This window comes from Taudactylus pleione, unplaced genomic scaffold, assembly GCF_031769625.1.
Source record: "Taudactylus pleione unplaced genomic scaffold, aTauple2 ptg000087l, whole genome shotgun sequence".
Lineage (NCBI taxonomy): Eukaryota > Metazoa > Chordata > Amphibia > Anura > Myobatrachidae > Taudactylus > Taudactylus pleione.
In genome coordinates, this window is record NW_028284489.1 from 3050050 (window position 1) to 3074494 (window position 24445).

The 24445-nt window shown below is 44.5% G+C and overlaps 1 protein-coding gene across 3 annotated transcripts in view; it reads left to right on the top strand.

Moving 5' to 3' along the window:
• The window catches only part of LOC148529030 (single-stranded DNA-binding protein 3-like), a 551001-nt gene that overhangs the window by 511176 nt on the left and 15380 nt on the right, over window positions 1-24445 (top strand). For all 3 annotated transcript variants that reach the window (XM_088468944.1, XM_088468946.1, XM_088468945.1), the window contains 10 exons: window positions 6340-6423; window positions 7427-7486; window positions 7851-7917; window positions 13115-13185; window positions 13347-13414; window positions 13517-13562; window positions 14686-14721; window positions 16720-16774; window positions 18405-18475; window positions 24021-24099. In XM_088468944.1, coding sequence (XP_088325070.1) covers window positions 6340-6423; window positions 7427-7486; window positions 7851-7917; window positions 13115-13185; window positions 13347-13414; window positions 13517-13562; window positions 14686-14721; window positions 16720-16774; window positions 18405-18475; window positions 24021-24099 — 637 coding nt within the window. The remainder of the gene's footprint in view (window positions 1-6339; window positions 6424-7426; window positions 7487-7850; window positions 7918-13114; window positions 13186-13346; window positions 13415-13516; window positions 13563-14685; window positions 14722-16719; window positions 16775-18404; window positions 18476-24020; window positions 24100-24445) is intronic.

Sequence of the window (24445 nt, forward strand, 5' to 3'; positions counted from 1 at the left end):
AAACAGGAAGGAGGGACGCTCCTGTTGATAGCTCCCGCGTGGCCCAGACGGCACTGGTTCTCAGACCTTCAGGGTCTGTCCGTGGACATTCCTCTGCGGTTGCCGCTACGACCGGACCTTCTGTCTCAGGGTCCTTGCCTTCACCCGGACCTGACTCGGCTGTCTTTGACGGCGTGGCTGTTGAGACGGCCATGCTGAGGTCCCGGGGGTTTTCCAGCTCTGTGGTGCGTACCATGTTGCGAGCTCGGAAACCGTCTTCCGCGAGGATATACCATCGCGTGTGGCATACGTTCTTCCAGTGGTGTCGACCGAGAGGTTATGCACCGCGGGAGTTTCGTCTGTCTCGGATTCTCGCCTTCCTGCAAGCGGGACTAGATCATGGGCTTCGCCTTGCTTCTTTGAAGGTACAGGTTTCGGCCCTATCTGTCTGGTTTCACCGTAGGATTGCTACAATCCCGGATGTGCGCACCTTTATGCAGGGTGTTCTCCGCATTCAGCCGCCCTTTGTTCCACCTGTGGCGCCTTGGGATTTGGCTGTGGTCCTGAGGGCTCTCCAAGGACCGCCGTTTGAACCACTGGGCTCAGTGGATCTTAAATGGCTAACAGCTAAGACTGTTTTCCTTCTGGCCATTGCTTCGGCCAGACGTGTTTCTGAGTTAGGGGCTCTTTCTTGTAGACCCCCTTTCTTGGTTTTTTATGGGAACAGGGCAGTGCTCCGCACTCGGCCCGAGTTTCTTCCCAAAGTTGTTTCCCAGTTTCATATTAACGAGGAAATAGTTGTTCCGGCCTTTAACTCACCGGGTCTTTCCGTGGGTGAGGCCTCTTTGGATGTTGTGCGGGCCTTAAGGACTTATGTTGACCGCACTTCTTCGTTTAGGAAGTCGGACGCTTTGTTTGTCCTCTTTGGCTTCCGTAAAAAGGGTTGGCCTGCTTCAAAGCAAACTTTGGCAGCCTGGATCCGTATGGCTATTTCTGAAGCTTATCTTCATGAAGGCCTACCGGTCCCTCCTTCTCTGAAGGCTCATTCCACTAGGTCTGTGGGTCCTTCGTGGGCAGCTCGACGTGGTGCCTCGGCAGTTCAGATCTGCAAGGCTGCTACGTGGTCTTCTGTCCATACCTTCGTGAGGTATTACAGGTTTGACACCTTCGCCTCTCAGGATGCTTCCTTCGGACGGCGGATTCTCCTTTCTGCACAGGAGCGTCCCCACCCTTAAAGGATACTGCTTTGGGACATCCCCAAGGTATCCTGTGGATACCCTATGGACCCTGAAGTAGAAAATATGAGATATGGTAAGAACTTACCCTTGTTATCTCTATTTCTACGAAGTCCATAGGGTTCCACAGGACTCCCGCCCTGTCGCACCTGTGCTGCAGATGGGCTTTGCTCTGGTCACCGGTTTTCCATCTCCCTCTGGTGAGAATGTGATTCTTGTATGTGTCCAGATCTTTGTTCTCTCTCTTCCTTCTCCTCCTCCGGCCTATGGCTTGGTAACTAACTGAGGTGCCTTGGCCCGGGGGCGGGGTATAGGAGGGGGACCTAGTGCATCCTGGGAGGCTGAAAGCTTAACTCTTTGGTGCCCTGCGACTGACGTCACACCTATACCCCAAGGTATCCTGTGGAACCCTATGGACTTCGTAGAAATAGAGATAACAAGGGTAAGTTCTTACCATATCTCATATTTTTTTTTAATTGATTTGACATTTGAGCTTTTGACCTCTCTCCCTTTTTCATAGTTCTCAATACAGCAAATTTTTCTCAGTTGAAGGAGACATAGGGGTCTATTTACTAAGCTTTGGAGAGAGATCAAGTGGACGGAGATAAAGTACCAAACAATCAGCTCCTAACTGTCATTTTTCAAACATAGCCTATAAAGTGACAGGAGCTGATTGGTTGATACTTTATCTCTGTCCACTTTATCTTTCTCCAAGACTTAAGGTGCGTACACATTGGTCGCTCAGGAAAGACAGTATGATTACGACATCGTAATCGTACGGCCGTTCCTGTTCCCCTGTAGGGCCTACACTGAACGATCAGTCATTCAGTGTAGGCACCCTCAATCATCCCTGAACATGACCAATCTGTCGTTATCGACCGATTGGCCTGCATTTTCAGGCGATGGACAGTGTCGGGAACGACCAGCGGGAGCGTGCATCGCTGGTCGTTTCCGACATTATAGTGCACGATCACTGAGTGATTGCACGATTACTAGGGGTGTGCACCGGACACTTTTCGTGTTTTGTGTTTTGGTTTTGGATCTGGATCTTTCTTCGTGTTTTGGATCTGGATTGGTTTTGCCAAAACCACCCTTCCGTGTTTTGGGTTCTGGGTTTTGTGTTTTGGATCTGGATTTTTTCTTAAAAAATAAAAAAAACCCGCTAAAATCACATAAATGGGCCTTTTTTTGTTCCTACGCTATTAATAACCCCAATAACATTAATTTCCACTCATTTCCACTCTATTCTGAACACCTCACACCTCACAATATTGTTTTTAGGCCAAAAGGTTGTACCGAGGAAGCTGGATGACTATGCTAAGCGACACAAGGGGGCGGCACAAACACGTGGCCCATCTAGGAGTGGCACTGCAGTGGCAGACAGGAAGCCAATCAGCGTTATGGTGCCCATTTGCATGTAGCACGAACCCGGGAGATCCGTGCTACATGCATCTGTGTGATTGGCACAGAGCAATGACAGGTCCGTGAGACCCGTCTGTGCTGCTGTGGTAAAAAAAAAAAAAAAAAACCTGTGTAAAAAAAGAAAAAAATGGCGTGCACCCCCCCAAAAAAGAGCAACCAGCCCCGGGCATTAGTAACCCAGTGCTGGGTGTGCTTAAATACAGGGGACAAACGACGTAGGGGTCCCCTGTACTTAAGCACAACCAGCACCGGGCTAGTCAGAACCAGCGCTGGTTGCCAAAATACGGGGGACAAACGACGTAGGGGTCCCCTGTATTCTGCGCAACCAGCTCTGGGCTCTGATCCGGTCCTGGTTCTGGAAATATAGGGGACAAAAAATGAGTAGGGTTCCCCTGTATGTTCCAGAACCAGCACTGGACTTTTTCTAGCGGGGGGCTGATGCCACAGCCAGGGGAGCCCTTTCACCGGGCCCCCCAGCCGCAGCATCAACCCTGACCGCTAGTCAGCCCAGGCCGGGGATCCCTGGAGAGCTGGGGACCCCCCCAATAAAGGGGTCACCCTCTCCAGGGCACCCCAGGCCCAGGCTGATAGCCCGGGGCTATCCCCGCCACCCCTGGTGGCGGTGGGTGGCGGGTTGATTGTGTGGTGTGGTGTAAATAAAGAATATCAAACATTGTCTTTACAAGTAGAACTGCAAGTCCCAGCTAGCCTGCCCCGCATGCTGGTACTTGGAGAACCACAAGTACCAGCATGCAGGGCATTAAGGGCCCACTAGTACCTGTAGTTCACCTGTAAAAAAAATGTTTAAAAAAACACAGGACACACACACCGTGACAGTATAAGTTTATTAAACATACATACACACACACACATGTACACATACTCACCTATGTAACCTGTAGCATCGGTCCACTTGTCCGGTAAAGTATCCCTAGGGGACCTGTGAAAAAAAACATACTCACCATCTCCTATGCGAGGTTCTGTCCTCTTCGTTCCAAAGTAGGCATCCCCGGACTTGGCAAAAAAAAAAAACGAAAACGCGATCCACGAACTTAGTACCGTTCTATAGAACGGTACTTCCCGAATGAGAGCTTAGCGGCGGGGTATCACCATGGAAACCCCGCTGCTAAGCGTTCATTGGCTGAGAGAGGTCATCTCCCGTCTCTCAGCCAATGAACGGCTCCCTCCATTGTAGTCAATGGTGGGAACCGCAGGGTAAACTTTAATAACCTTGCGGCTCCCAGCATTGACTACAATGGAGGGAGCCGTTCATTGGCTGAGAGAGACGGGAGATGGCCTCTCTCAGCCAATGAACGCTTAGCAGCGGGGTTTCCATGGTGATACCCCGCCGCTAAGCTCTCATTCGGGAAGTACCGTTCTATAGAACGGTACTAAGTTCGTGGATCGCGTTTTCGTTTTTTTTTTTTGCCAAGTCCGGGGATGCCTACTTTGGAACGAAGAGGACAGAACCTCGCATAGGAGATGGTGAGTATGTTTTTTTTCACAGGTCCCCTATGGATACTTTACCGGACAAGTGGACCGATGCTACAGGGTTACATAGGTGAGTATGTGTACATGTGTGTGTGTGTGTGTGTGTGTATGTATGTTTAATAAACTTATACTGTCACGGTGTGTGTGTCCTGTGTTTTTTTTAAACATTTTTTTACAGGTGAACTACAGGTACTAGTGGGCCCTTAATGCCCTGCATGCTGGTACTTGTGGTTCTCCAAGTACCAGCATGCGGGGCAGGCTTGCTGGGACTTGCAGTTCTACTTGTAAAGACAATGTTTGATATTCTTTATTTACACCACACCACACAATCAACCCGCCACCCACCGCCACCAGGGGTGGCGGGGATAGCCCCGGGCTATCAGCCTGGGCCTGGGGTGCCCTGGAGAGGGTGACCCCTTTATTGGGGGGGTCCCCAGCTCTCCAGGGATCCCCGGCCTGGGCTGACTAGCGGTCAGGGCTGATGCTGCGGCTGGGGGGCCCGGTGAAAGGGCTCCCCTGGCTGTGGCATCAGCCCCCCGCTAGAAAAAGTCCAGTGCTGGTTCTGGAACATACAGGGGAACCCTACTCATTTTTTTCCCCTGTATTTCCAGAACCAGGACCGGATCAGAGCCCAGAGCTGGTTGCGCAGAATACGGGGGACCCCTACGTCGTTTGTCCCCCGTATTTTGGCAACCAGCTCTGGTTCTGACTAGCCCGGTGCTGGTTGTGTTTAAGTACAGGGGACCCCTATGTCGTTTGTCCCCTGTATTTAAGCACACCCAGCACTGGGTCACTAATGCCCGGGGCTGGTTGCTCTTTTTTTGGGGGGGAGGACGCCATTTTTTTCTCTTTTTACACAGGTTTTTTTTTTTTTATTTACCACAGCAGCACAGACGGGTCTCACGGACCCGTTAGTGCTCTGTGTCAATGACACAGATGCAAGTAGCACGGATCTCCTGGTCCGTGCGTGCATCTGTGTCATTGAAATACACAGCAGCACAGACGGGTCTCACTGACCCATCTGTGCTCTGTGTCACTGTCAATCACACAGATGCATGTAGCACGGATCTCACGAGTCCGTGCTACATGCAAATGAGCACCATAATGCTGATTGGCTGAGAGCCGTGACAGACGGCTCTGTCAGCCAATCAGCACTTTGCCCATTAAAGGCAAAGGCATTTTTTTTTAAATGGCCGCTCGAGGCAAAACCTCGAGATCCGACAGCAGATCTCGAGGTTTTGCCTCGGGAGAGGGATCCGGGGCAGACAGGGAGATCCGAGCTTGGGCTCGGATCGCCCCGGATCCCCGAAGTTCGGGTGGGTTCGGTTCTCAGGGAACCGAACCCGCTCATCCCTAACGATTACGATGTCGTAATCGTGCAATCGCTCAGTAAAATCACCCAGTGTGTACGCACCTTTAGGGCCTGATTCAGAGATTAAAGTATTTGCAGAGCGGCACACAAGCGGCTGTGCAAATCAGTCCATCTTTGATGTAAATGCAGAAGGTAGTGTTAGACACCTCCTTGCTGCATTTGCGATCCCAGCACTGCGACCGACGTTAGAGGCTGGGATCACCATCACAACAGATGGTCGCAATGGTTGCTCCTTTGGTCAGGCTGCAGGAGCTTCCAGCAGCCTGACCGGATGCTAGTCACGTAAGAAGCCAGGAATCTGCATCACCGACATAGACCCTGGCTTCGTCCCTATAACTTTTGTAAAGTACAAATATGCATTTAAGTTAGACACATAATGCACAACACTGCGCTTATGCTCTGCAGATAGATCAATAAATGAATCGGTACAAACCATAGCTGTGGGCTTTGTCTTTAATAATCCTCTTGTAAATTTATTATGTGTAATATTTTAAAGAGATGGGTTTTTGTTTAAAGTGGAAGGTTTTTGAGTGCATCTGGACATATTGATAGAAAGAGTGGCACAATATACAATGCTTAGATTCTAAACATCATATAGGACATTTATGGAATATGGAGCATTGTTTTCTTCTTTCTATTTTACAAACACATTGTGCTAATGTATGTGCTGTGAGATGAGTGGGCATACCTCTACCACGAAGATATGGAACTTGTATCCAGTGAGTGAATCCCAACTCATAATGAGCTTTAAACTCTCTTTTGCCAATTATGCTGCTGTTATTATTATTATTATTTTTAGTTATTATTTTCTACTCTCTTTTGTTTGTTTTTTTTATATAGGGACCTCCAGGTTCCCAGCCGTCACCTCATGCACAACCGCCTCCACACAACCCCAACAACCCCATGATGGGCCCGCACAGTCAGGTAATGTACTAAGGACTAAAGTGTTATTAGCTAGTTTTATATCACTATGGCAGCAGATTGCTCTACTTCATTCGTTTGGCTCTTGAGACTGAGGGTCAGTTAAAATACTTTAAACAATTATGGAAGGACTTCTCCAATGAATGAAGCACAGAGGATGTGCAAAGTCCCAAGCCGTAATAACTGAAAGATAATGACTTTATCAGCCATATCCACAAGTCAGTCATTTGCTTGCCCTCAGCCTTCATGGTAGCTGTGTGCATATTTCTAACTGCAAATCTATCCCATCTGAATTAATCTCAATTACTGTTAAACTACTAATAGGAACAAAGTTGCAAGTTTTATTCTCACATTACAGGAGTACATTATCACTATTAAGATCGACCAGGCCATATAAAGTGACATAGAGGAATTACTGGTAAACACATGATCTGGTTATATAAACCCAGGTATATTATCTTGGTCAAACATACATTAATTGCTCATAGTAGGAACAAAATGTCTTTAAGCTGCTGCTCCTTTTGATGTTGAATAGAGCGATTCACTTCTCAGCCACATGCAAGGCCACTAAGCCATCGGATGGGCTGGGAGGGGTGGACTCTTTCTTTTCATCCTTTTAATCCTATTTTAGGTTACCTGTTACAAGGATGACACAAATGTACCATCCACGGGAGCACTGCTACCCTTCTTAGTAGAAAAAAGTAACGCACATTTTAAGGTTGCACTAAATTCCTTAGCTTACTATTCCTATTAACAGTAGAAATTAAATGAACTACTATTTTGGTACAAGATCAATGTTCTCTAAGTATATATTGATGGGATTAATTTAGTAACAAAGACATCTTTCCCTCTGGTTTCCATGGCCCAATATTGTTGTTCTTGCTGTAATTTATCAGAGGAAGCCATCTTTTCACTTATCCAACATAGCACAACATCATAGCATAATGTAGGCTACAATTATTTTCTCCAGGAATTGTAATTTAACCAATCTATTCTTTTGTTTCAGCCATTCATGTCCCCTCGGTATCCTGGTGGCCCTCGACCATCTCTCAGAATGCCAAATCAGGTCAGTTTATATATTTTTTTACAGGATGCTATAGTAGTCACCTGTAACTAACTCTCACACTCTTAAAAATATAAATAATCATCATCTCATTTAACTGCAGACCCAAGGTGGCATGTTACCCTCAAAATGATAATACTGTATGATCTGCTAATGACTTCAACCTTTTTTTTTTTGTTAAATCCATGTGTGTTAATATTCTTCCGAGTAACATTTCTTGCATAATACTTTTTTGCCCTATTTCCTTTAATGTAGGAAGATGTGATTCAGTATAGATTGTGCCTCACTGAACTTTACTTTTTTTTATTTTGTTGTTGTTTTAATTTTCCCACTGCAAAAGTATAATAAATGATTTTGTGTTCTTCAGCCCCCTGTTGGGGTTCCAGGTTCACAGCCTCTGCTGCCAAACTCTATGGATCCCACGCGGCCACAAGGTACATAATTGTAAATATATAAGTGCACTGTATTGTATTTTTTTGTATATTGTTACTATATTATTTAGTGCCCTGATAAGAGCAAGTGGTATACCAAATAACATTTTTCATTGAAATCTCCATTTGTGTTTGAACCGATGAATAACGGCCCATGCTTTTCTTTCATGCCTAAAGGCTTATGGTGTGGTATGTGTCAGTATTGTTACTCTGGAGCACTGGGCCTTGAGTTTGATTCTGGTTGAATACTATCTGTTTTGAGTTTGCATCTTCTCTCCATTCCCTCTTGATGCCCTTGCCTTGCCTATCATAGCACAAAAACATACTTACTTTGTACGCATTTTCTTGTAAAAGTGTGGTAGGAACCAAGCTGAGTGAATACATTCTCAGTTCATGTATATATGTGTGTGTAATAGAGGCATATGAACCACGGAACGCCACCATCAGGAGATTGACAAGTGCTTTTCTCATGTATGTCAGCTGTACAGCTGTAAAAAGTATTCGGAGCTTGATTACAGGAAACTAAGCCATCTTTAATGAATATGGAGGAGTTAGCCTACTGAGTCCCGGAATGAGATCTGGGGTGAGAAGGGGGTCCACTCTAATCCCTTTGCCTCCTCCGGCCCTCGCTATGCGCATGTGTGGACTAAGTTCATGTATGTGCTGTAGCTTCTTTTTGTTCCAGCTGTCCTGGCACTGGAGCATTACTGAATAGCTTCTGTGCATTGGTATTCACCGAACAACTCACAGAAAGTTGGATACATAGTTTATGTGGGGCCATGAGGTTGTGATCATGAATAACCCCCATGGATCATCTAAGAAAAAATCAACACATAACATGATGCTGATTGTAATGTTTTAAGGTCAGCTGAAACACTGCCATAGGAAACCTGCAGAAAGGGATTGGTGGATTTCTTGGAAATATCTTAAAAGATTGGCAACTATGGTGTGTGTGTTATAATTATGTGACAATCTTCAGAAACTTACATGTACAGCAAGTTGTTCACCACTAGGGGCTGAAGCATGAGCAGAACATTGATGGTGGTACAGAGGCCCTGTTTCAGAGCCGGACGCTCTGACAGAACGCTCGCTCTGAATCAGGGCCGGCCTTCTTGTTTTTTAGAGCGGCCTCCTGGCCGCTCGCATAGCTGTGGGTGACCACCCACAGCTATAGCGAGCGGCCAGGAAGATGGTCGCGATGGTCAAGACCATCGCGACCATCGGGTTTGCGACGAGACCCTTGTGGTAGGGTCTAGTTGCAGCAAGCCCCAGAGAGACTTCGGCTCAAACAGAGCCGAAATCTCTTCCACTGACATCACTCGTGATGTCATCACTGACATCACTCGTGATGACATCACTCGTGACATCACTTGTGATGTCCACTGACATCACTCGTGGTTTCAGGGGGGCCGGCCCCAAACGGAGGCGTTCACATGGGAATGCCTCCGTTTGGGCAGCCACTCCCCCGGCCCACCCACTCAACATCGACAGCACGCCCCCTTTGGTACGAGACCTGGAGCGACGGTTTGCCCGTCGCTATCCGGGTCTCGCGCATGCGCACGATGGAGCCGGCTCCGTCGTGCGCATGCGCACTGGGCCACCATTGACCCGCTTGCGAGCAGGTCTGAATCAGGCCCAGAGTCTGTATCTGTGAGAGCTCTGTAGTCAGGGGTGCAACCAGAGGTATGGGGGCCCCATAGCAAAATTTCCTCGGGTCCTCCATAGGTCTAGCTATGCCCCCCATCTCCCCACCCTTCAGCCCCGCTCTCCTTACCTTTGAGCCCTGGGCGCCGCTCCATCTCTCCTCACTGAAGCTGGGAGGAGGCTTAGCCGTAGTCTGGGATCTGTGAGTGAGAGATGTATCAAATGAGGGGGGCCTGCAGCACTGATGATCCGTGCATCAAACTGCTTCCTAGGCTGCAGTGTGCCTGTGACTAAAAAGCAGCTTGCTGCACGGATCATCAGTGGCTTCTCTTCTTGTAATGCTGCTGAGGTGAGCTGGGTGCAGGGGGAAGTGGGCCCTGGTGGTGCTGCGGGCCGCGTAGCAACCGCACCCACTGTAGTAACGGGACTGTCTGTAGTATGTGATGGTGTCCTGGGACAAAGCCTTCCCCCCCATATGTTTTGTGAGAGCTCAGCAGTCTCTTACTGATGAAAGTGGGTACTTGTCTATTTCATGTTTATTTCCCATTGATTCAGTAGTTCAATTTCTTCAGCTTTACTGAAGCAGTCACTGAAGAGAGGTAAAGCTCCATTTGACAATACTTGGCAAATCTAAGCTCTTCTTTAATCCGATTACAGAATAAGATTGACACTGTAACTACCAATATCTCCTAGCGCCACACTTGAGTGCTGAATTCCCATAATGTGTGCTGTAATTGGCTAGAAAGTCCACAATCCTCAGAGAAATACAGATACCCATGGTGGATAGTTGTAATTAGTAATCAGGGAAATTTAACCTATTATTATGGATTACATTTCTTAGGCTCCTATTTATTAATATGCTGCCATAACACAGATTTTCAGTCGTGGCTTGTTGCAGCAGTAGAAAATCTGTTATAACCTCAATTATATTCAGAACAGCTTAGTGATAGTCAGTAATCGTTGATACTGGATGGCAGCAGTAAAAGTAATGTTATCACTTTGCCAGGTCAGTTTATAATGGTTTGACGCTTGCTCAGTGGCAATGTAAACTCAGACTTGTACTTTTAGTTCCGCTTGTACAAAAAAATTAAAAGTTAAAAATTACTTTGCTATTATTCAGATTTAAAAAACAAAACAAAACGCTTTATTTAAATATTTTAAGCACTTTCTTTCCATGAATATAGCCTCCTTTTTCTAATCTGACATGTACCTTTAAATGGGTTTGCGTGTGCTTTTCTGGGGGCTGCCAGTTATATACCATGACCAGGGGCGGAACTAGCAGAGGTGCTGGACCCGCTGTGGTGCAGGGGCCCAAAGCCGTCTGCATCTGACAGCGCCGTTGGGGCTGCCCGCCGACCCAGTCCCCATTAAGTAAATGGATGAAGTCGGAGCGGACCCACTCCGGCCGCTCCGGCTCCACCAACATGACAGACATGACACGGCCCTTGTTTTGACACGGGGCACGTGACATCATGATGTCATGCGCGCTGATGGAGGGAGGGAGAGGAGCAGCCAAATACAGTGCCCCCAGTAATGCACCCTTATACAGTGTCCCCAGTAGTGCCCCTTATACAGTGCCCCCAGTAATGCACCCTTATACAGTGCCCCCAGTAGTGCCCCTTATACAGTGTCCCCAGTAGTGCCCCTTATACAGTGCCCCCAGTAATGCACCCTTATACAGTGTCCCCAGTAGTGCCCCTTATACAGTGCCCCCGGTAGTGCCCCTTATACAGTGCCCCCAGTAGTGGTCCCCATATGCAGTTCCCCTTATATAGTGCTCCCAGTAGTCATCCCCCCTATGCAGTGTTTTCTCTTACAAGAAGAAGCTGAAGAAGAAGGAAACAAGGTAAGTGCAAGTGGTAAAAAAAAAAGCGCGGAGGGTTTGTGGTGTAAAGTGTGAAAAAAAGGCTTGGCAGCTGGGGGGGGCTTTTGGTTTGTGGTGTACAGTGGTAAAAAAAAAAGTGGGGTGTTGCGGTGTGAGATTGTGAAAAAAAAGGTTGGGCAGCAGGAGTCAGGACAGGCACTGGATTTAATGGCTGGGGGGGGGAGTGAGGTGGTGAGAAAAAGAAAGGCTGGGCAGCAGGGCAGACTGCATTTAATAACCGTGTGGGGGGCTGAAAAAGCTTTGGTATGGGGTGCCAGGAATGTGGGGGGGGGGACAAAGCATATTCTTGCACCTGGGCCCACCACTCTCTGGTTCTGCCACTGAGCATGACAGTAGATTGTGTTAGATAGGGAGAGAAGCCCCCTGTTTTATGGATATAGGGTTTTAGTCAAATTAATAAATACAGTCGTTACAAGGATATAATCTGCCCCAAATAAGTTTAGGAGTAATGCTAGAATAGAACAAACTTTCACAGTAATGCGATTGCTACAAATGTATTTTGCTAAAAACAAAAAGAGCAAACAACAATTAGTTTTCTTAATGCCTAATCACCATTAGGTGATATGCTAGCTCAGTGGTTCCCAAACTGTGCGCCGTGGCAGGGGTGCCTCAGGATGGTGGTCCAGCACCAAATCAAATTATTGATGTAAATATGTGGACAAACAGAAGCGGAAACCTGTCCCCCACCACATAACTGAACCTAAGGATGACAGGTAGCACAATTTAGCTCTGAGCTCTGATTGCTGTAGCAGCCATGCGGCCCGGTAAGCAGTGTGAGCTGGCTGGGTGGCCCGACTGGGGGGAGCAATGGACTGGCTCAGAGGGAACTTCCCATGGTCCCGGTGCCCCATTCCGCAGCTGCCCCTAGGCCTATACTGCCTATGCCTAGAGCCTGCTCTGTACTGACCTCTATGTATAGACAAGTGAATATCCTAGTGCATATGGCATCATTTTCCATCAATGACCCCTGCTCTGGGCTCTTTCCCTCCTACCTCCATGTATTGCCATTTCTTTCAGCTTCTTCAGTGACTTTAATGTATTCTTATAAAATGCATACCCTCCTGTTGCTTTGGCAATTGTGTGCTCCAATGTGATATTGCTGTGGTCTCTGCTATTGTCTTGTTTCTGTATTACCACAGTTTGTTGTTTAACCCACTGTTGTATGTTGTTATGTTCAAAAATTATAAATAAAGAGTTGAAAAATTCCAAACCTTCAGACAGCTGTGCCAATGGATAAAGGTTGGTTGGGGTGAAGCAGATTGCAGGGGTGGGTGTGACTGATAGTATGACTCATTGATGGGGATGTGATGGTCATGTTTTTTAATTTGACTTGTCAAAGATATATTTTATATAAATAAGTTTGTTAAAATAGTATGCTTTGTAGTATCTACATAATATACAGATAGAGATTTGCGGGTCCAATTTCTGAAATCTGAACACACCCGAATTTAGGGGCTCCGAGTAGAACTGGGTCAAGGTTCGGATTTACTTTTGTGTCCCGGTTCGGATCTGTTGCCGGGTCGGAACTCGGTTTTAAAAAACAAACTCAGGTTTTGGATTCGGACAAAACACGGGGGACCGTGCACATCTCTATCATCTTTGCATAGTATTTACTGTAGATGATGGATGTGCAGAAATATGTCGATTGACTTTTGTTTGTTTGTTTTTCAGGACATCCAAACATGGGAGGACCCATGCAGAGAATGAACCCACCACGAGGCATGGCAGCTATGGGACCTCAGGTACTAAGCCTCAAAAAACACTTTGTTTTAAAATAATAGGATGATCTTAATAATAAGAACTGTGGAATAAATATTTGGCTAGATCTCTCCTCTGTCCATATAAAACAGTCTGAACTTACAGGATAAAATTAACTAATTTATTTCATTCTTATTGTGTCCAGAACTACAGCAGTGGAATGAGGCCTCCTCCAAACTCGTTAGGTGGTCCTGGCATGCCAGGGATGAACATGTAAGTGCATGCACATACGGTGTCATCTACAACTGGGGATTTATCTCTTTAAATTGTATTCTGTGTCTGTTTTATTTTATTAAAAGAAATTTCTTCTTATAGGGGCCCAGGAGGGAGAGGTCCCTGGCCAAACCCCAATGCTAATTCAGTAAGTGTCTTTTAATAAGAATGGAAAGCAACAAATCACTTTGATGGCAATGTATCATCAATATGCAGTCTAACATTAAATTCATATTATATAGTACAACTAATTCTTGATTCATCGTCCCATATTCTACTGGTTGAAAATAACACTTTAAAAATTAAAAGATAAACAAATGAATTCATGTAATACAAAATGTAGAACTGTGTGTAGTCTGTGTAATATATTATCACCTTCACTGCTTAGGACTATGGAAAACCAGTGTCATGTGCAATAGTTTGTTACAGCTTCCAAACAACTCACAACTCAACATCATGCATGGCTGTCGCTACCAACTTTCCAGACTCTGAAGGGATCAAAATATACCATCTTGAAAAGCTGGGTCGGATGCTGGGTACACACTGGCAGATATATTGTCCGAACAATTGATTGGCCAATATATCGCGCGTGCATCGGCCAGTGTGTACCAGCGATTTGTCTGTGAACGACCTCTTTCACAGACATATCGCGTCAGCTGTGCTGCACAGCCGATGGCAGATAGAACTGCAGAAATATCTGCTCATCATGATGTGTGTACAGACGGTCGGCCGACCGACTGTCCACTTGCTGCAGAGGCGCAGGGAGGGGGACGTGACACGGCCAGCGGGACCCGCGGCCAGATGACAGATGATGGTTGTTCAGTGTGTATGAACAAGCATCATCTGCAGATCAGTCGATCTGCAGATATATCTTTTAGGTGTGTACCTGGTTTTAGAGGCCTGATGAATGCTGCTCTCAATGCCACTGTACCATATGTGATAAAGAAAGTTGTGTCATCTGTTATGTAATGACATTCCTGTTTAACGAGGAAGACACTCCTCCAGCCGTCACAATACGAACTGAAATGTGTGATATGTAATTTTTGGACCTTTCAAGAATCCATGCATATGATCTTAATGCAATGCTGATTCTCATATATTTACAAAGTGGCTAATGTGTTCTAAGACACTTGTATAAAGGGCCTTATCCAAAGTAATTTAATTGGCCATCTTTACCATTGTGCTTCATAAACTTACACTGGTGTCTTTTTTGTGTATATCTTTGTTTACCGATTATGGCTCACAGTATTACATTTTTTCCCTACGTTCAGATAGCGTATTCATCGTCATCACCTGGAAACTACGTGGTAAGAGTTTTTTTTCCCCACTTTGGTATTTTTTATGCATATACATATCTCCATGTTCATAGTACCCCATTTATAATGATACATTTGCTTGCCACCAGGACTGTTCTCTGCATATACAGTCAGGTGGATAAATGTCGGGACATTGACAGAATTTTCATATTTTGGCCTCTATTCACCACCACAATGGCTTTGAAATGAAACAAACAAGATGTGCTTTAACTGCAGACTTTCAGATTTAATTTGAGGGTAATTACATCCAAATCAGGTGAACGGTGTAGGAATTACAACGGTTTCTATATGTGCCTCCCACTTTTTAAGGGGCCAAAAGTAATGGGACTATCAACTCAAAAGCTATTTCATGGACAGGTGTGGGCTATTCCCTCGTTATTTCATTATCAATTAAGCATTGCTATTATTGCTATTAAGCAGGTAAAAGGTCTGGAGTTGATTCTAGGTGTGACATTTGCATTTGGAATCAGTTGCTGTCGACTCTCAATATGAGATCCAAAGAGCTGTCACTATTAGTGAAGCAAGCCATCATTAGGCTGAAAAATCAAAACAAACCCATCAGAGAGATAGCAAAAACATTAGGTGTGGCCAAATCAACTGTTTGGAACATTCTTAAAAAGAAAGAACGCACAGGAGAGCTCAGCAACACCAAAAGACCCGGAAGACCACGGAAAACAACTGTGGTGGATGACAGAAGAATTATATCCCTGGTGAAGAAAAACCCCTTCACAACAGTTGGCCAAATCAAGGACACTCTTCAGGAGGTAGGTGTATATGTGTAAAAGTCAACATTCAAGAGAAGACATCACAAGAGTGAATATAGAGGGTTCACCACAAGATGTAAACCATTGGTGAGCCACAAAAACAGGAAGACCAGATTAGAGTTTGCCAAACAACATCTAAAAAAGCCATTACAGTTCTGGAACAACATCCTATGGACAGATGAGACAAAGATCAACTTGTACCAGAGTGATGGGAAGAGAAGAATATGGAGAAGGAAAGGAACTGCTTATGATCCAAAACATACCACCTCATCAGTGAAGCATGGTGGTGGTAGTGTCGTGGCGTGGGCATGTATGGCTGTCAATGGAACTGGTTCCCTTGTATTTATTGATGATGTGACTGCTGACAAAAGCAGCAGAATGAATTCTAAAGTGTTTCGGGCAATATTATATGCTCATATTCAGCCAAATGCTTCAGAACTCATTGGACGGCACTTCACAGTGCAGATGGACAATGACCCGAAGCATACTGCAAAAGCAACCAAAGAGTTTTTTAAGGCTAAAAAGTGGAATGTTATGCAATGGCCAAGTCAATCCCCTGACCTGAATCCGACTGAGCATGCATTTCACTTGATGAAGACAAAACTGAAGGGAAAGTGCTCCAAGAACAAGCAGGAACTGAAGACATTTGCAGTAGAGGCCTGGCAGAGCATCACCAAGGATGAAACCCAGCGTCTGGTGATGTCTATGCGTTCCAGACTTCAGGCTGTAATTGCCTGCAAAGGATTTGCAACAAAGTATTAAAAAGTGAAAGTTAGATTTAGGATTGTTTAGTTTGTCCCATTACTTTTGGCCCCTTAAAAAGTGGGAGGCACATATAGAAACCGTTGTAATTCCTACACCGTTCACCTGATTTGGATGTAATTACCCTCAAATTAAATCTGAAAGTCTGCAGTTAAAGCACATCTTGTTTGTTTCATTTCAAAGCCATTGTGGTGGTGAATAGAGGCCAAAATATGAAAATTCTGTCAATGTCCCAATATTTATGCACCTGACTGTAAAAACATTAATTATATTACTTATAATATAATGCCCCTCTTTATAAAACCACAGCGACCAGTTTTGGCATGTGCCTAAGCTGATATAATAAAGAGGGAACACTCTGGTGTATTAACTGTGGAACTTAAAGTCAAGCGTGGGCTAGTCATTATGTACACATTGACGCTTGCCTGTCAACATGATAGTTATCTCCATTTTGTTTATTTAGGGTCCACCCGGTGGTGGGGGTCCGCCTGGAACGCCTATAATGCCCAGCCCAGGAGGTAATAATATCTTACTACAGATTAGTTGTGAGCTGGTTTTATTTATAGCCATTCTCTCCATTTATTTTCATTCCAATAAGGATCATATTTCTGGTCATAATTTAGTTAATTTACTTCTTTTATAGTGCTGTAGAACAATGAGATTTTAACCCTAATTGGTATATTTTGGGATAAACACATAAAAGTGGCTCTAATGTACTGTTGCACACCCGTTATGAATAACTGGACCCAGTGAAGAGGCTGCACACTGTTGCAGGGGGAGTGGCCACGGCATCATGGGAGCATGGTTACGCCTTATTGGCTGTCCCAGTCTCCTGCCCACTCGGCACCACTGCATGTTTGCTATTGGAGTGTCCAGTAAAGAGCAGCCAGGAAGTAAAAGGTTACACTAATTGTAGTCAATTGTTACTTGAGTGAAATAGTGAAGTACAGTAAATGCAAACTTCCCAAGTAAGCACTGAGGGGCTGATTCAGAGTTACATGCAAGTCTGTTTTGCGGATGGATCTTGGGAATTTTAGCACTGGGCTTGCATCTGAGCCAAGTATGAGAAAGTATAATTCAGAGAGTCATACACATCTCATAAGTAGGTGGCAAAGGGGCCTTTGCATTAACGCTAAGTGTTCTGGAGGGGGTAGTTAGGCAGAATCGCAGGCTTTGCTGAGTCAAGAGTATGATTGATGGTGCAAATGCTCACTGATAGTGATGACAGCTACTTCTGCAAGCAGATGGATGGGGCAGTGCTGCTGCATAGGTACGTGCTACTTGGCATGCAGGCAAATATCCACTTATATTTCTGTGCATGCAGTGCGGTCACACTGGCGGCTGACTTGCGTACAACTTCGAATCAGCCCATGAATATTTCCACTGGGAAAACTCTTCTGTGATAAAAATGTATTCAGTTTTTTCCTACTATGAATCATGTACTACTGTACGGAGCAGTGTTTTAATCACAAGTGCCTTCTAACTTGAACTTGATGAGTGAAGCATATTAGTAGTGCAATAAGAGCAGACTGTTTACACATACAAAACCAAGAGATCATTGCCAAAATGTGTTCTCCTGACATGGCCTAATCCGGATAGTCAGACTCCAGACAACAATGGGACTTGTCCTACTGAAGCATATCCATGGCCGCATAGTTGATATTTTGGCCAGGGATTGACTTCTTCCATCTGCTTTTGGGATGTGTCTGAAGAAAGTAGGTCACCAAGGACAGAGAACAGGAGCAGGAAGGATCAGCGAGCCAGCTCCATAATATCACGGGAGACACAACAGGATGATGCACACTTTCTTGTCAGCAGTTTTTTTTAGCAGCTTATTAGTACATCTGCAGATCATATAGAAACAAAATAAGCTGTGAATACACAAGTACTACACATTGCAGCAGCCTGATTTGCGTATTGGAGCAGTATATTAGGGAGTTGGAGGATGGATGGAGCAACAGTAGCTTCCTATTGGTCTGCATGTTCACATGCCCCTTAGATTACACATGTATCACTGCTACCTGTAGCCTGGGAGTGCTAAGGAAGCGGAACCCAGAGCAGGGTCTGAGTGTTCTCTCATCAGCCATGATACAAGTGGTTAGAAGTTGTGTGATTGATGCGTGCTCATTATTACTGTGTTCCCTGCAGACTCTACAAATTCCAGTGAGAACATGTACACAATGATGAACCCCATAGGACCCGGCGGGAGCAGGCCAAATGTAAGTAACATGATGATAGAAAGGCAATGTATTACACACACTTTATTCCAGGCAGAGGCTCCCAGTTTTCTTAAATTCAGCATTGTCCAAATGATCTGTAGAATTACCGTCAGTAATTAATGTCATTAATTGTCAGACATATTCCCTATGTTGTTACTATTAGTGTTCAATTTGTATCATTCATTTAATGTTAAAAACATAAAACTAGCACAGGTTTTTTTTTTAAATCCATACCCCTACATGATAAATATTACAATCATGTGCACTGCATTGTTAATGTGTCTGCCTTTAGTACATGGATGTTATTTTATGCTGTTTCTAATCCCAAATAAATAATTAGTGTTACAAGTATATACTAGAGCAGGGGTAAACAACCTGTGGCACTCCAGCTGCTGTAGAACTACAAACCCCAGTATGCCCGGTCACAGTTGTGCTGTTAAGGTTTGCTAAAACTGCGGCAAGGCATGCTGGGCTGTGTAGTTCCACAGCAGCTGGAGTGATGGAGGTTGCCTACTCCTGTCCTATAGGCAGATGACTGGGATGAAATATCAAAAACATTTGAAAAAATAAATAAGCATAGAAATTCTCACAGTATGCACTCTGACTTATATATTGATGTAATGAAGTGTCATACAAGACACAATAAGATCAATTAGAGCTCATTTGCCGGACTAGCCATATTATCAATGTCATAATGGTTCATATAATCAATGTGATGTGTAAAAGCTCAGATGTCATAGAAATGACAAACCACAATTGTACAATAGCTATAAGATTATAGTGGTTTATATGAGTATTTACAACACTGTGTATTGCTATCTATTATTTGACAAAATAGATACGCGGTAATGGGTACTGTGACATTAAGTGATTTGCGCCATATACCTTACTACAGTGTTCACCAACCCGTAGCTCACGAGCTACCAGTAACTTGCGGTCATAATTTCGGTAGCTCGGAGTAAACTATGAGATTATGAGGAAGTAATGAGGCCTCTGATGCGCGCTCCCATGTGGCGTCGACACCGTGGGTGGAGCCATGGGGAAGCGTGTCAAGTGATTGACATAGCTGCTACAGCAATCACCTGACACGTTTCCCTGTGGTACCGCCCATAGCACTGATGTTACGGCAGAGCAGCAAAATGCATGACTGACACCGTGAGTGACTCCCGCTCAGCACTACCTGGATTCATTTACTTGATAAGGCAAGGCCAGGCATTTCTCCAGAATAAGAGCTGCCCTGTAGTATTACAAAGTAAGTTGCTAGACCACTTAACGTGGACACAATACAGATTTTCTTTTTCTACAATTTTAATAGCTCTTCAGGATATTTCATTTATCTCGAGTAGTTCACACCCCAATTAAGGTTGGTGACCACTGCCTTACTACGATACCAATCTAGTCTTTAACCAGGTAGACAAATATGATGCCAACATTTGATAGACCTCAGTGTGCTGAACATTCCTGCCTAAACTATGAAGGCAATGCTGGAGTGCATGATAGTATTCCAGCATTGCTGAGTCACAGAGCCATGTGGCAAATGTCAAAACTAATGGAAGAACTTGTTTTATCAGACAATGTGTGATGCATATCCGACGTAATTCTGGCTGACTCATAAGGGCTGGGAATGTCACAGCATATTATAGGCAGATGCACAAATGAAAACATATTCAATTAGAACATATGGAACATACTAATGCTTTTTTTTAAAGTACTAATTGCCTGTTATCGGTAGATCCACCTACTTTCTATTTACCAGTCTGGTATTAAAATCATCTGTGCCAATCACCATGAAACCGACTGCACACCATAAAAGTGTGGGCAGTAACGAATTACCATTCCAAAATGTGACTACAGAATTCTGTACATTAGTGTCCACATTGGGTTTAAGAAGCGCAGCCCAATAGTGATAATGGAGAATATACTGTAGGCACCAACAAATCACTTAGCTTACCTAAAACAGAAAAGCTTGCATCAAAACAAGCACGTGGACATAACATCACCATATAAGAGCACGCTCATAGCTATGGGAACTGAAGAAGAAATGTGTCAGATGCTGGCCGACCCCAAGAAGGTAGCCACAAAAGTAATTAGATACCACATATGTCCGTGAACGGATCAGCCTTATTCTTGATGATCCTGGGAATGTGCTTCCTCTGATAAACAAACCAAATGGATTGCTAGATTGAGAATATAGATGGAGGGGTTCACAAATGTTATTAACTGTGCCATTAATATGATTATTGCAAGAAATACTTCTAGAAAACAATATGTGAATTCCATTGCTACAAATTGTGGACAATTTTTTAATTTTTGAAAAATGTCTATAGCTACACAAGTCCTAGCAGGTCATCATGGAGACCTCACTTTTATGGCGTGCAGACTCTGGCCAATAGTGGCACAATTGATCTGCCAATTAGACATTTATTCCTTAGATTTAAATATGGAAATGCAGTATCATATGTTCTTATAGCTTTCAAAATGATTTTAATTGGATTTTTAGTCATTCGTCCATCTGCCTGTAAAATGCTCTGATGTTTATTAATGTCTCCAACCATGATGTAGTGTCCAGAAACACATTTTTGGGTATGTATCACATGCAATGGAATTGTAGAGAAAAACAAATCAGTATTTCATATCCAACCCGATGTGCCAAAGCTCAGGATGTCAGAAAACTATATATAACAAGATTAATGACCCCCACTTTGTGTGGATATCTATGATTTCTCAAATAAACAGCATTACTAGAGAGTATACCAATATTTAGCATTGCTCAAGTGATGGAAGAAACTCCCCTAATTTGGGGTTGGGTATGAAATATTGGCAGTCGGGATGCCAGCTGTCAACATACTGACAGTGGTATCCCGATGCTCAGCATCCCGACAGGGGTAAGTAAGTATCCTAACCCCTCCCCCCTTCTGCCTCTAACCATAACCCTCCCTTCTTGCACTCTAGCCCTCCCCACCCGCACCATAACCCTAACCTAATCCTCCCTCCCCGTGGCTAACACCTAACCCGGCCCCGCTATACTTATGTTCGGGATGCTGGCTGTCGGGATTCCGGCGTCGGTATCTAAAATAGCATCAGGATTTAGGCGCCTATGTTTAGTCCCAGGGTCGGGATACTGACGCCGGTATTTCAACAGCTGGCATCCTCTGCGTCGGCAACATAACTACATCCCCTTTTTATTTATTTTCAGAACAATGGCAGTATATACAATGACTGTGCTGAATATAAAGGTGAATTGTTATATGAATCACACAGTAAATATAGAGATATTTTAGTGATAGAGACAGGACGTTTTGATGGCATATAACAGTAATAAAAGGGAGAGCAGAAATGGTGGAGGGGTTGATAGGGAAGGCTCTTGGAATAATAACTGCACATTTTATACCTGGTAATTGTAAGTTGCTACATTGATCCAGAATTCTATTTCACTGCCAGTTAGGCAACATGCTTAAAATTTATTCATCCAAAGTCCCTTATTTTTTGTAAACATAAACCGAAATGATGACTTTAGTGTATGTGAATCCAACAAATACACCTTGCTGGACTTTGGTGAGTACCAACAATGCTTCTTGTAGCTGTCTTGGTAATATATTATATATATATATATATATATATATATATTAGATAGGTGACAGGGGGCGTGGCCTAATCACGGACGGCGTGGCCACGCCCCTTTAGAGGAAAAAAAAATATTTTGCAGCAGCACCCCTCAGCCCAGCGCACAGCCTATGGGGGGCGTGATCAGCATGATCGCTCCCCCCATAGGCATAGGAGACTGCTGCTGCTTTAGGAGCCACGAGCAGTCTCCCAGTGGCAGTGCAGCTGGGCTGCTGTGATGTAAGAGCGAGGGGTAGCGGTGCCGGACCTGCTCCCCCCCCCCCTCTTGGTGCCCCTGCACACACTCACATAAACACACACACCATAGCCAGTCAATGTGTAGAACCTGCCTCTTCAAGTTTTGAAGTTCTCAGGAACGAGTGCTGGGGCTGCCTATGGCTGGGGAGGGTGAGTCATCGGAGCTGGGAGGAACTTCTGCTAGTGGAGCTGTCTGTTGGAGTTTGCCTCCTCTTCCTGGGAGGCGAGGCCACTGTGGCAAAGAAGGAGGCAGGGATAAAAGGGCCAGCGCGAGTGGTACATTTTACGTAACGACGCAGCAGCGTCATTCATTACTATGCCGCGTCATTCATTTTACATACTATGCTGCATGGGCAGCGCACTCAATCCGGGGAAGGGCCCCTTCCGAAGGGGTCACAGGGGATCTAGTTGTGACGCGCCGCACAGACGGACTGCGCACTCTGTATTTACATAAACTCAAATTTAGCTTCCAGTGCCCCTCTGTACTTCGGGGCCCGGGATGGGGGTACCCTTAGTACACCCCTGTCTCCGGGCCTGGGTACAGTAGGTGGCAGGGGTGTAACTCGGTATTTGAAGGCCCTATAGCAAAAGTGTGTAAAGACCTCTATGGTACCACCCAATGGAGAAAAATATATATAACACATGTAACTTTGGCAAGGAAGATGGGCACCCCTGAGCTCTGTGCCCTATAGCAGCTGCACCCCTTGTACCTATGGTAGTTACACCCATGGTAAGTGGGGTATGATGGGTGCATATATCCGGCCTGTCCATAAAATATATAAAGACTCCCAAGTCTTGGTTGTATAATCCCTTGTAATGGAAACTCCTAAATTTAGTGACTAGTGATCGGTTTGGAAGTGTTTTCATTTGCACCCTGACAGGTAATCCGTACTGTATATACCCAAATTAAATTAGAAGAGAGATTAGTGGTTTGCTGAGGCAGAGACACATGCTGTCTGCAAATAATGCTATTTTGTATTAGTCTTCCTGAAGTGTCACCCCCGCTTTGTCAGAGTGTAGTCTGCCAGGGCTTAATTAGAAAAGGATAGATTAGTGGGGGCAGAGGGGAGTCCTGACTATCACTGTGACTGCACAGGAGATTGGCAGAATATTTTTTTATGTTAATATATTTATAGTCGCAGTATTTTGACATATGAACCATAAATGCTAATTGATATTTTCTCTTTTTGTATTGTATTTTGCAATATCAATAAATATATGGTGAAGCAGTAGAAGAGATTGTTAGAGTGCATAGTGAGAGCATTTCTTCTCCTAGTTTTGCTATAGTTTTTTTAACCATGTACTTGTGAAGTGGACATATCAGCTGATTAGTGTAGTGCACTAAGTGACCCATTATTAGTCTCAAAATATGTATCAGAATGATCCAATCAGTGTCGATCTGATATGCAGGTGAGTGCTATCGGCCTGTGTGCGTGGACATCTGCCGATCATGCTGACAAGCCCCTGTGTAATCATCCAGCTGCTCGGCCTGAGCTGTAAGCATCCAGATCTGTCCAATTTGCCACTTACATTGGAAAACTGATCCTGTTGATTGGTGTCAGGCCAAACAACATGTACACTTCCATCATTGTAGGGGTTCATAATGCAATTTGTCATACACAGCCCCCATAGTAGGACTCATGTAATGCTAAGACAGTTTTTTGTGACTAGATATTTCTTGCAGTTCCCAATGGGTCCTGGTCCTGATGGCCCAATGGGAGGAATGGGTGCAATGGAACCTCATCATATGAATGGATCATTAGGTAAGAGTATTAAAATGAAATAGAGATATGTGTTTATTTCTCTGTACAGTGCTTTATAATTGGTGTTCTATAAATACACAATAATTATTATTTCCATATGTCTCCATATAATCAAAATTCTAATAGTAGCTTTGTGTCTGCAATAATGATGCTATCGGTGGTCACTGTGTAATAGAAAGTGTAAATGAAAGGTGCAAATGGTCATGCTCATAGAATAAAAGGCATGGATGAGAGAAAAGAAACATTGTATACATAATACATGACAAAATTAATCTATATAGATGAAAAAAGCCTGGGTCTACAGTCAGTAAATGGAATGGATATGTCCTGATTAATCAACAATATT